This window comes from Eptatretus burgeri, chromosome 4 (assembly GCF_056783735.1).
Source record: "Eptatretus burgeri isolate ZD-2024b chromosome 4, Ebu_testis_v1, whole genome shotgun sequence".
In the NCBI taxonomy this organism is placed as follows: domain Eukaryota; kingdom Metazoa; phylum Chordata; class Myxini; order Myxiniformes; family Myxinidae; genus Eptatretus; species Eptatretus burgeri.
In genome coordinates this window covers 63813320-63826731 of record NC_140964.1, presented here as the reverse complement: position 1 = coordinate 63826731, position 13412 = coordinate 63813320, and the positions used below count along the sequence as shown (strand labels likewise).

The following is a 13412-nucleotide window of genomic DNA, read 5'->3' as shown; positions in this document are numbered from 1 at the left end:
ACACTGACACCCGCATTATTGCGAGAAAATGTATAGTTTACCGTGTAAATGTTTAGTTCACCCACTCAGTTCGCAACGCCATTGCGGAAAAACCCATTTTCATGGGTATCTGAAAAACACTGCATGATAATATCACAAATAAGGTGTCTATACCCATGTTTTTATGGTGAAATATTACAATGCCAACTCTAGTGCTTGAAAATGTTGAGTTCACCCTGAAAGTTGCCTACTGGAGTCGTACCATCTCTGTCTTTTGTTACAATGTGGCAAATAATGCATTGGTCTCTGTCCCTTTTTGTTATTTACAGATCATGGCAAATGACGCCCCCGTTTGTATAATTTTCAAAGAAAGAGGAGAAAAGAAATGTTCCCTGAAGTGTTTCAATTCCAGCAACTGGGAAACAGCCCAAAATGCTGCGAGACAGCGAAAGGAAATTCAAAGTGACAAGTTTTCGAACACCTCAGAAGAGATCAGAACAGCTGAGGGCCCAGAAGGCAAATATTACCACTCAGTTTGCCTCAGTCGATTCTGTGCTGTTAAGAGAGGAGCACCTCCAAGCACAGAACCATCTGAACCACCTCAGAAGACCACTCGTTCAAGTTCAGATCATCCTTCTACTAGCACGAGAGGCATCCTTGGACAGGAATGTCTTTTTTGTAAACAGAAGAGGAAGAGGAAGTTGCAGAAAAATGAACCCCTTAGCCAATGTTTGACCACAGACGGGAGCAAGGCAATCCTTCTTGCTGCTAAGAAAAAGTGTGATACTAGGATCATTGGACTAGGGGAAGATCTTATTGCAAAGGAAGCCAAATATCATAACACTTGTCATGACTATGTAAGACTGGATGTGATGGATGAAGAGCAAACGTCGAATCGGAAGATGCACGTTGAAGCCTTCAAAAATTTGTCGATGTTCGTCGAAAATGAAGTCATCAAAAACAAAACTCCCATGTTGGCGTCAGTAATTTTCAATTTGTACAAATAACCATGGTAAAGGATCTTTTGGCAAAAGTATGTTTGTATCGTGGGGAGCAAATCCATTTAGTGCTCGACAAGTACCAGTCACCATCAATCAAAGATACCGAGCGAAACCTGCGTCGTTCAACTACTCCTCAATCATTCATCATTACTGGACCTGACCAGGCTCAGCGACAGAGTGGCACAGAGTTACTCAAAAGTGGATCATTCAAGGAAGAGTTTGTCTGGTTTGTAATGGAGGAATGGAAGAAACTCCAATAGGGTTAAATTCTTGAAAGAAAAACACTACGTTTCACACGGTGGTGTGTGTATGCAGATGAAGAACAATGAGGATGATGTGCTGCAAATAGAGGAACCGAATCACCTCCAGTGTCGACATGAAGAAGCTGACACACTCATTGCCTTTCACGCAAACAACATTTCCACTGGTAACATTCTAGTAAGGTCCACTGATACGGACGTCTTCATCATTCTGCTTGGGCTTTCTGGAAGGTCGGAAGGGATCAACATCATCATGGACTATGGATCTGGCAACCACTGAAGGTACATTGATGTCACTAAACTAGCTGACATTCTTGAGAAGAAACAGACTGGTATCACTGAAGCACTAATCGGCCTTCATGCCTTGACTGGTTGTGATTTCACATCGCGTTTCTTCAGAAAGGGCAAAGTGAAGCCCTTCCAGCGGATGGAGTCAGATACAGCTCATGTGATGGCATTGCGATCTCTAACAGCTGAGGAGGGAGACGTCCAAGCTGTTACATCCTTTGTCTGCGTGCTGTATGGCTTCAAAGCCTCTGACGTTAATGAAGCCAGATACAAGGAGTTCATGCGAATGGGTGGTGGTGACAAAAAGGAGCCCCTTGCCAGAATAAAGAAGATAAACTGTGCCTCTCTTCCCCCATGTGCCAAGACACTTGGTAATCATATGAGAAGGGTGCACTATGTGGCAAGAATCTGGAAGAGAGTTGATCAGACAGATCCAACTGGTGGGGCGAGTCCGAGACTATGGATAGAAGTTGTCTCAAAACTGCTTTGAACCAGACTGGTATCCAGGAAGTTCAGTTCCAGAGCCCCTCACAGGCCCACATGAGGATGATGGGGATGGCGTGGAATATAATTCAGTAGATGAGGAAGAGTCAGATAATGCCTGGAGTGAGGACAGTGATGAGAGTGACGAAAGTGATAGAGAAGACTTGCAATGCCAAGAGGACATCAAGCTAATTATGTGAACTGCACATTTGCAAGTTTTCCATATATCGTTGTTTGGTAATGGCGTCGCTTAATGAGCGAGTGGGCGACACATTTACATGGTAAACTACATATTTCCCAGTAATAACACAGGTGTCAGGGCAATGATTGACCATAAAAATATCGATATAGACACCTTATTTGTGATATTATCACGCACAGTTTTTCAGATAGTGAGGTTTCGGAAATGGCGTCACTAATTTAGTGGATGAACCATGCATTTACATGGTAAACTATACATTTTCTAGCAATATGCCAAGCATCAGGGTAATGATTGACCATGAAATCAAAGGTATGAACACCTTATTCGTGATATTATCATGCATAGTTTGCTAGATATTGAGTAAATTAGGTTTTTCGGTAATGGCGTCACTAATTGAGTGATTTTGGGAGGAAAGCCATGAGTCAGACCCGGCAGCAATGCATTTTTGTGATGTCGGTGGATGACCCCATCAGCCCATGAGGTCAAACGTTCCGGTGCTTTCCACTTGAATAAACCTTCTGGGCTGCTGGACTACCTGTTTATTGAGTGCAAATTGGTCGCCCAACAGGAAATAGTGTTGAGAACCTGTTATTTTATCCTACACATTCGAGTCTTGTCCCAGATTCCTAGGTCTCTGAAGGAGAGCTGAGGAGTCATTTACGGGATTGACCCCATCATTGAAATTGACGACATTGGGAGCCATTTAGCTGACATGGGAATTGTTGCTGCCTGCTGTCTTACTATGGTCAGGGATGGGGGTCAAACTGACATGGATATGAACATTATCAAAATGGGGGTCCTCGATTTTATCGCCGAAGTAAAAAACTGCACATCCCAAGCAAAACTTTTGTCAGGATTGAAAGACATGTTCCAACTGTTCGACCAGCTTGTGATTTTATCCAGATCTGCAGAGAGTGAAGAAGCTGCTGTTTTCCGATCTTAGGGATGAGAGATGGTACGGCAGAGGATGGAGTCATCAGCAAAGAGATAAAGAAGATTTTTCCAGAGAGTTGGAGAGATCATTGATGAAAAACAGAAAAAGCACAGGGCCCAGAACACTGCCTTGAGGAACTCCAGCTTAGACAGGAAGAGGGGATGAGAGAACTCCATAAAGGGCAACACGTTGGTTGCGACAGAAGAGGAAGTCTGCGAGCCATGAGTGGAGATGTCCTTGGATACCATAGCAAGAGAGTATGGTGAGCATGGCAGGATGCCAGACCATATCAAAAGCACGTGATATGTCGAGGGAGATGGATCTGATTTCATGACTGGCATTGAGTACCTCCATCCATTGTTGGGAGAGTAGAAGCAGCATATCCAGGGTAGAGTGACCTGGTCTGAAACCAAATTGATGATTGGAAATCAAGCCATTGGAGAAGAGGAAGGATTTAATGTCTGAAGCGATGATGGGTTCCATAACCTTGCTAATGATTGGGCGAAGGCTGATTGGTCTGTAGTTGCAGGGATCTGTTTTTGCACCTTTTTTATGCAGGGCTTTTTATGCAGGATGGATTCATGTCCCATGAGGTCATGGCAGTAATGTTTGCTGATTTCCAAGCAGATGACAGATGACCTTGAGCAAATGAGAGGGTGAATAGAACAAAGAGAGTGTGAGCAAGAGCAGAGGAGCAGGTTTTTAGGACACATGGGCTGATGCCGTCTGGACCGGTTGCAGAATCTGAGTCGAGGTTTCACAGCAAGCTCTCCACCTAGTCAGGCAAAAAGGACACAGAGTCCAGGGACAGTTGGGTGTGACTGGGTAAGGTGGGTACAGAAAGTGATGGGTTTGAGACAAGATTTAAAAGCAAACACAGAGTTAAGGCATTTAGCCTTTTCACGTGCAGTGTCAGCTGTGCGGCCATTTGAGGTAAGGGAGGGATGGAGGGGGAACATACATCAGAAACAGATTTGATTAGATGCCACCAGGATTTGGAGGAGGGAGACAGGTTTGAGAGTTCAGACTTAAGATTAGAAAGATGTTGTCTTCTGGCTCTCCTGAGGGTAGACACACACTTGTTCCGAGCTTTGTGGAAGGAATTGAGATTGCGTTATTTTTTTTTTGTAATACCTTGTCGAGGCTCGTATGAGAGCTAACAAACAACGCACATCAAGGGGGGCATGAGACAGGAGGGGAGGGAGTGGGAAGGACAAAACAGTGGGGAACAGAGACATTAGGAGATCTGTGGAAGGGAGAGGGATGGGACAGGGAACATGGGGAATAGAAGATGGACATTACAGGGACCTTCAGGAAGGAAAGCAGGAAATTTGAAGGAGGTGGGCTTGGGTGGATTATCAGGGGTAGAAAAGATCGAGGATTTGGATGGGGGATGATAAGAGGTGGTGGTGAACAGCTGTTTTGAAGGCCTGGAGGGAAGAATGGGAATGCATAGAGTGAGGGAGTTTATTTCAAAGGTGGGAAAAAAGAGGAATGAAAGAGTGAAGGTGAGCAGTGATTCGTGATTTTGGTAGTTTTACTCGAAGGGGGTTGTTGGCAGACCTTGAGCGCCCTGCGGAAATGTGGTGGGGACAAATCGCAGAGAGAGCAGGGGGAGCGAGGCTGGAGAGGAGATGGTAGAAGACAGAAAGACCACCAATCAGCCTACGGTGAGAGAGGGAGAGGCCCAAAGACTCAGCCTCATTGCGGGAGATGCCAATGATCCGAAATACCTTTGTTTCTACAGCGTGAAGCCGAGAAAGGTGGGAGGCAGGAGCACCAGCCCAGAGGGGAGAGCAGTACTCCATCAGGCTGCGGACAAAAGCTTTGTAAGTGGTCAGGAGCTCAGGTAGGCCGAGGAAGAACTTTGCACAATGGAGGATTCCCAGTCGGTGACTGGCTTTGGAGGCGACGTTTGAAATGTGGCTTTCCCAGGAAAGGTCATGGCAGATAGTGAGACCCAGAAGCTTGAAAGAAAGGACTTCTTCAAGAGGATTGTTGAGAAAGTGGATGGGGCGGGGGGGTTATAAACGGTCTTTTCGAAGAGACATAGTGAGAGTGTGAGATTTGTCTGGATTGAAGGACATGTTCCACGTGTTGGACCAGTTTGTGATTTTATTCAGATCAGCAGTGAGCGAAGAAGCTGCTGCTTGCCGGTCTGAGGGATGACCGATGGTACTGCAGAGGGTGGAGTCATCAGCAAAGAGAGTTAGCCTTCAGTTAGATTTGCTTTCCATGAGGCGAAGGCAAGTTGTTTCAGGACAACTGCCTCACCACAAGTTTCAGTGTACCATGGGCGGGAGGAAGGGTAGGACAACTGAATACGAGATAGGCTAAATCTGTGCATGAGAGAGCAATTTCTTTGAAGGAATTCCCAGGACGAGTTGATGTTGGAGAAAGTAGCGATGGAAGACCAGTCTAGAAATTTGATGGCTGCTTGGAGACCCTGCCAGTCGGCCTGAGTGAAATGCCAGACTCGATGGAACTGAGGAGGCTCTCTTATAACAGCCAGAGAGATGTCTACTTTGACAAGCATGTTGTCAAATGAATTGATTGGAGTAGAGAAAGAACAGCAGATATTTTCAGGGAAATTGGTCAAAATCAGATCCAGAAGAGATGGAGTGCCGTTGCTTGAGATCCGGTTTGGGAAGTTGACAGATTGTGTCAGTCCCAAGTAGTCACAGAAGTCTTTTGCTGAAGTTGAAGTACCATGGCAGGCGAGGGAGGTACCCACACCCAGCCAACTGGCATGATGACAATTGAAGTCACTATATATATATATATATATATATATATATATATATATATATATATATATATATATATATATATATATATATATATATGAGGAAGAGAGAGTTGAGATGAGAACAGAAGTTAGGTTGGTGGAAGGGATGTACAAGGGAATGACGGGAAGAGTTTTGGTTAGTCCTGGGATGTCTGAGGAGTTCAGTGTGAACATTGGTTTGAGGCATGGAAGTGCTCTCAGCCCACTCATGTTTATCATAGTGATGAAACTGGTGAGCAGGAAGGTGAGCTTGAGGGGTAGCATGTGGACGATCTGGCTGTTGTGGTGGAGAGTGGGCAGGAGATGCAGTAAGTACTGGGGGAGTTGAAGGAGGTATTTTGGAAGCATGGGCTGAAGATGAGTATGGAGAAGACTAAGGAGATGTGGGTCGGGCAGCAGAGAAAATAAATTAATATCAGGTTAGAGGGAAGGAGATCAGACAGGGAAATATGTTTGAGTATCTTGGAATAATAGTGACCGGAAATGGTAAGTACGAGGCAGAGGTGCGGAGGAGCATTCAGGTTGGTGCGAATGTGTGGAGGAGGATGGAGGGAGTGATGGCAGACAGAACTAGAGGGGGAGCACTCGGTGGAGTGCAAAACCTCTGCCGCCAATACTGCTGGGTCACTTAAGTGAACCTGATATCCTATTCATTGTAGGTCAAAATGGATCAGACTCTACTGAACCACGATTGAATAAACTAAACTAGATTGACGGGCATGTAGAAATGCCAAAAAAAAAAAAAATCGAACTTTTTTGGAAAAAAAGTGCAAAAATTGTTTTTCTCTAACAAATTTTTTTTTGGGGGGGGGTTGGAAATCACTTAAAACATGTAGAAATGCAAAAAAAAAATCAAATTTTTTCAAATAAAATCGAAATTTTTTTGGAAAAAGTTGCAAATTTTTTTTTTCTCTAACAATTTTTCTTTTTTTTGGTTGGAAATCACTTAAAACAAGTAGAAATGCAAAAACAAAATTTCAATTTTTTTTTTTAAATGGCCGCCATAGCGGCCATATTGGAGTGTGGACCAAGTCCAAAATCTAATGGCATGATCCTTGGACCATATCTAATCACCCCACCAAGTTTCGTCGAAATCTGTGCAGGAGTTTTTCCGTAATACTGTTCACAAACAAACAAACAAACAAGCATCATAGACTGGTACTTATGAAATTGTCAACTTGACCTCTGACCTTGTCTAATAAAAGCTGTCTCTGGAGAAGGTAGCAACGCAAACCACAAATTTCTATGATGATTCTGTACCAAACCATCAAAAATCGTAACGTCGACCGAAGCAAAAATCTCCATTTCTCCACGCAATTATTTAATATTATTTTATCAAAGTCACAAAACCGTAATATTCGGCCATCCACCAACAATCTTTACATAATCCGACAGCTCAGTGAGTCAGGCATGCGACGATAACCTTTATTGGGATAAAAAAAATGACTTTTAAACACCATCTTTATCGAAAACACCGTCAGCGCGCACACGGAAAACCATACGTGACTCAGCGACGTGTCTGCTCGAGCGCACGGCATCATGGGACGACCCGTGACGCGCGAGTGAAATATTTTTTTTACAATCTTAAAACGTCTCCAAAACATCCGATTTTTACCAGAATTTCGACAACCGAGTTTTAAGCGTCCTAAGCGATCGCAAAAACCGAAGACAAAATTAAAATCGAAGTTAAAACGAACTCATAATGTCGAGCGAAGCAAATATACTCCATTTCTCCACATGAATTTACGCAATTATGTTTGACCTCACTGTGACCTTGACCTTTGACAGATTTTGACCAAAATCTAATCAGCGCTAGCCATCACCCTCTTGAATCACGTGGTGTAATTTGACATTGGTAGCTTCTTCCGTTCTCGAGTTATCATTTTTTGGATGTTTGACCTCACTGTGACCTTGACCTTTGACCGATTTTGACCAAAATCTAATCAGCACGAGCCATCACCTTCCTGAATCACGTGGTGTAATTTGACATTGGTAGCTTCTTCCGTTCTCGAGTTATCTGTACCAAACCATCAAAAATCGAATATTTGATCTCACTGTGACCTTGACCTTTGACCGATTTTGACCAAAATCTAATCAGCGCTAGCCATCACCCTCCTGAATCACGTGGTGTAATTTGACATTGGTAGCTTCTTCCGTTCTCGAGTTATCATTTTTTGGATGTTTGACCTCACTGTGACCTTGACCTTTGACCGATTTTGACCAAAATCTAATCAGCACTAGCCATCACCCTCCTGAATCACGTGGTGTAATTTGACATTGGTAGCTTCTTCCGTTCTCGGGTTATCGTGCCTACAAACAAACACACAAACAAACAAACAAACAAACAAACAAACAGAAACGGAAGGCATCAATATACTTACGAAATCTTTAGATTTCGTAAGTAACAAACAAACGGAAGGCATCAATATACTTACGAAATCTTGATTTCGTAAGTAACAAACACACAAACAAACAAACAAACAAACAGATCGGGGTGAAAACAGTAACCTCCGTCCATCTTCGATGGCGGAGGTTAAAGATATCAAGAAAATTGAAAGGGAGGGTTCTCATGTCGTGTGTATTGCTGGCCTACCTTTACGGTCTGGAGATGGTGGCATTGCCCGAGACAACAACGGAGGCTGCAGGTTTGCAAGAACAACTGGGCCAGGAGGATTGTGGGGGTGAACAGGGTGGATGGAAGGAGGAAGGATGAACTGAGGGAGGAGATTGGTGTGCAGATGAGCTTTATGTGGAGATTGGTGAGATGCTGGCTGAGATGGGCCGGACACTTGATACAGATGGGGGGAAGAGAAAACGGAAAAGAGATCGGATAGATTGAGGGGGAAATGTAAGAGGAAAATAGGGAGACCGCGGCTGAGATGGGACGAATGTGTGAGGAGGAATATCCGTAAGGTAGGGGTGGTTGGAGAGTGGAGAGAGTTGTCTGAGTACAGAGGAGCTTGGAGGAGTGTCCTGGTCAAGGCAGGGCAGAAGCTTGGTGCCATCGGACCTCACCCCTTATAAAGGGAAGAGGAGGAGGAGAAGAAGTGCTAATGGGTCAGGGATATCAGTTGGTTCATCCCCTTTCTTTCTTTCTTTCTTTTTTTTTTCAAAAAAAAACATTTTCTAAAAATTTCAGGATTGTGTCCCTTTAACTCCTATTTACATAAGATAAGGTGTCACCCAATGGGATTGTGCGAGCGGTGTGAGGTTCCTGAAGATTTGGATCACATCTTCACACAATGTCCTTGGTCCCGGGGTACCCAGATCGCACATCTTCCACTCTGCCCGAGAGACGGGGCTCGGCACTGGTCGGGTGTGTCCATCGAGCCAAAAGCATCGTCGACTCCACAAATCGTTGTTGAAATTTATTAAACAAACGGATTTAACAATATTAAGTCTCCCGCACTGCTCCTGCCAGTGTTTAGGTGCGTGGCGTATATAGAGCCTCGCGGCTCTGAAAACGCCATTAAACAAGAAGACGAAGAAGAAGAAGGACCAAGACAGGCACACCCCGTCGTCCCTCCACGAGGGACGGTCTATTTATTACGTACATAATTTTTACGTACATTCCATGTATTGGTTTTTCCATGTTTGGGTCTGAGGTTTTTTTTTTTTCCATGCTTGGGTCCATGCTTTCCTTTCTGTTTTTTCATCCGCCGACATCACAGCTTGGGTTTTCCACGTACTTTCCATGTACATTCCTCTTCCTGGGTCCTCTTCCTCTCTCCACAACTTTGGTTCCGCCTTTCCCTGCTCTCTATCTCGCCCCCTCCTCCATCTTCCTGCCTGTGCGCCTGCGCGCTCATCATGGCTGATGATAGCGAGTCTGCTCTGAGTCAGCAGAGCCTGGAGCTCGATGATCGCGACACTTGCGGTATTGATGGAGACAATGAAGATGATGCAGGTCGAGCCGAGGGGTGAGAATGCTGCATTCATGATTCCATTCATACTCTGTACACTCTGGCATTGGGCTTTGCCTTCCGTTTCCTTGCGCCGCTGATACTTGTATTGAAGGCCTGCTGCTGTTCCAAGCTCGTTTGCAGACTGTGCTGTTGGCGATAAAATCGCGGGTGTGGTGATTGAAGGAGGGCGTGGATGTGTTGGGCAGTTGGGGTCGGGTGAAGCGAGAAGTGTGACAAGGTCGTTGAGGAGGAGTGAGGGACCATGTGGGGTCATTGTGGAGGTGCAGGGTCGTCATGGATGAGCGAGGGACCATGTGGGGTCATTGTGGAGGTGCAGGGTCGTGATGGATGACTGAGGGACCATGTGGGGTCGTTGTGGAGGAGTGAGAGATTGTGCAAGGTCGTGATAGATGAACGAGGGACCATGTGGGGTCGTTATCGTGATGGTGTGAATGACGGTGCGGGTCATGGTGAAGGTGTGGGTGACGGTATGGGATCGCTTTGACAATGTGAAGTCGTGATGTGGTTGCAAGTGACGGTGTGGGGTTGTGGTATAGATGCAAGTGATGGTACGTGGTCATGGTGACGGTTCTGGGTGTAGGTGCAAGTGATGGTACATGGTCATGGTGACGGTTCTGGGTGTAGGTGCAAGTGATGGTACGTGGTCATGGTGACGATTATGGGTGTAGGTGCAAATGATGGTATGTGGTCATGGTGACGGTTCTGGGTGTAGGTGCAAGTGATGGTACGTGGTCATGGTGACGGTTCTGGGTGTAGGTGCAAGTGATGGTACGTGGTCATGGTGACGATTATGGGTGTAGGTGCAAATGATGGTATGTGGTCATGGTGTAGGTGATGGTACGTGGTCTTGATGACTGTTCTGGGTGTCAGTGCGGGGTTGTGGTGGAGGTGCGAGTGATGGTATGTGGTTGCCTTGAAGGTGCAAGTGATGGTGCGGAGTCGTGTAGGTGCAAGTGATGGTACATGGTCATGGTGACAGTTCTGGGTGTAGGTGCAAGTGATGGTACGTGGTCATGGTGACGGTTCTGGGTGTAGGTTCGAGTGACGGTGCAGGATAGTGGTGCAAGGTCGTGGTGTAGGTGTGTTACACGATGCGGGGTCATGGTGTTTTGCGAGTGAAGGTGCGGGATCTTGCTGGAGATGTGCTTTTAATGCAGACATTATTGTAGCAGTGAAAACGAATTGATAAAGATTTTCATTGTATTGCATCTTGATAAGTTTGCATTCCATAAACGACTATCTTTGGATCGAGTGATTAATGAAATGATCAATAACTGTTCTGCAGGAGTCCTGGTACTGATGCAGTAACTGGGAAAAAGAAAAAGAAAAAGCAAAAAAGGAAGAAGGAGAAAGAAAAAGAGTTAAACAAGTCTGACTCTGCATCAGACACTCAGGATGTGAAGGTGTTTTAATTATTAAATTAGCTCTATGTGGTATTGTATTTGTAACGATGTTAAATTAGATCTGCATTTTCTTCCTTTTCCTTTGCATTTCCTTATACTAGTGCATGCCCGTAGGTGCGTGGCCGTACGTGTAAACAAATAAACAAAAAAAAAACTTTCAAACCGCGTGCCAGAAACAACAACCACACAGGCCGTTCCTTCACTCTCGCGTGCCCGTACGTGCATGGCCGTACGTGCAAAAAAAGAACTCAAACCGCGAGCCAGAAACGACAACCACACAGGCCGTTCCTTCGCTCTCGCGTGCCCGTAGGTGCGTGGCCGTACGTGCAAACCAAAAAATAATAAAATAAAAAAAAACTTTCAAGCTTAAGAAATACGTGCAAAATAAAAAAGCTAGAAACAAACACACAGCCGCTCCTTCGCTCTCATAAACAACGACTGGATTGGGGCATTGTGTTTATCTATAAATGCGCATAAGAAATCGTGTGTGCCCGTACGGAATGTTCACATGCATTCCACGAATTATCGCTTGCATTGAAGTAACAACTGCTGTGATACTTACACACACAGAGTTAATTAAAATCAAGTTTACCTCCCTGTCTTTGCTTGCCATGGCATTCGCTGCCATTGACCATTGCCACTCCTACGCCACGGTAACTAAGGCTCCGATCGATCCCCATCGTAACCGGCACGGCACTTGATGTCATCATCGGCCGGCCGCGCACCGGCCTAGCGAAGTTAAGTCTTCACTGTCCGGAAGTTCGCATATCGCAGTTACGATTATTCGCAATTTAGTTTTAATGGCCAATTATTCAATTAGCGCCAACGTATTTTGCCTTTTCGCAATGTCATCGCTAGGAAAATCACAAAGAGAAGAGAAGGGAGAGAGAAAAAAAACGTACGTACAAACCCCCCCCCCCCACCCCAAAAAAAAAACTTTCAAACAACCACACATCTGTTCCTTCACTCTCGTAAATGATGACTGGATTGGGGCATTGTGTTATAAATCGAGAAATTATTAGAATACACTAACTCATCACTATCCCGAAGTCCGTAAGTTGTAACCCGTAATGGGGAACGTGGCTGAGGTTCTCTTCCCCATCGGCAACGCCGACGCAGCAACGTGTCTTGTCATTGGTTTGTAAATAAATGGCCATAACTTGGGAAGCACTTGTCCGATTAATATCAAACCTTGAAAAGGCACATACTCAGGTCCCCAGCAATATACCTGGCAAGTTTCAATTAGATTGGACCAGTGTTTGTCGAGAAACAGTGGACACACACACACACACACATTGCTGGAATTGTAGATAGATGGTGCAAGATTCAAACATGTTTGTAGTGATGCTGTGATACCTGTACATTTGCAGAAGCTTCAGGATCTCCAGCGAGCCATGGAACTGCTCTCGGTGTGTCAGGGACCAGCACGCAACCTGGAGGAGGCGAGCAAGCGCACGTATCAGTTCTGGGACACGCAACCCGTACCAAAGATTGGTGCGTACCACCTCGGTCACATGACATCCATTGTCGGTGAATTTCTTGTTGGTCACGTTTTACTTGCCCAACAAAAGTATTGTTCACCATGCTTTGTTTCCATAGTATGCATTCATTTTGGACGTTTTCTTGCCACAACCCTAAAAATCTAACCCGAACACGAACCCTATTGTCTGAGTCGAAGCTTTGTCTGACTTTCGATGCTTTCCATTTGCTTCCACCACTTTAACGGATCCAGTTATTCCCACGTTCTTGTAAAGACAGCTGGAGAAAGTTTTTGGCTCGAGACTTTCATGAACCGGCTGGCTGTACCTGACGTTGAACAGGGGGTGCAGGAATTTGTAATTAGCCCATGCTCACGAAGTGAAAAGTGGGGTTAAGCAATCAGACGCATACATAGAACGTGCGTACGTACAATGTATGTATGTGTGCATTTTGTTATTCCCTTTTCTCCGCAAACGCTTGGCAGATTGACACAATTTTCACCATACATTGAAACTTGACTCCCGTCCAACGGGGAATAAGTGTGATTTAAAAAAAAAAATTTTACCCCGACGTTTGACTCTGTCAATTCAGAGGGGTTTTCAAATTGTTTTCTCCTCCTCATTCTCCTCACATTTACATCATTGCTGTGATTGGTCTGGTCAGCCCATG

General features: G+C 45.0%; 2 protein-coding genes across 8 annotated transcripts in view; one reads left to right on the top strand and one right to left on the bottom strand.

The window, feature by feature from the left end:
• The window catches only part of CLXN (calaxin), a 108659-nt gene that overhangs the window by 37601 nt on the left and 57646 nt on the right, over positions 1 to 13412 (bottom strand). For 3 of the 7 annotated variants that reach the window (XM_085878410.1, XM_085878412.1, XM_085878411.1), the window contains exon 2: positions 12621 to 12697. The exons of 1 other annotated variant lie outside the window; for it this stretch is intronic. Coding sequence is in view for 2 of the 6 variants with exons in the window: in XM_085878407.1 (XP_085734533.1) it covers positions 8529 to 8940 (412 nt within the window). In the remaining 4 variants the exon portion in view is untranslated. Of the gene's footprint in view, positions 1 to 8528; positions 9014 to 12620; positions 12698 to 12923; positions 12943 to 13412 lie in introns of those variants that run through there. 3 more of the 7 variants (XM_085878413.1, XM_085878407.1, XM_085878406.1) reach the window with 3 other exon arrangements.
• The window catches only part of LOC147028219 (glycylpeptide N-tetradecanoyltransferase 2-like), a 40968-nt gene continuing 37141 nt past the window's right edge, over positions 9586 to 13412 (top strand). The window contains exons 1-3 of the mRNA XM_085878403.1: positions 9586 to 9855; positions 11147 to 11264; positions 12635 to 12758. Coding sequence (XP_085734529.1) covers positions 9746 to 9855; positions 11147 to 11264; positions 12635 to 12758 — 352 coding nt within the window. The 5' untranslated portion in view covers positions 9586 to 9745. The remainder of the gene's footprint in view (positions 9856 to 11146; positions 11265 to 12634; positions 12759 to 13412) is intronic.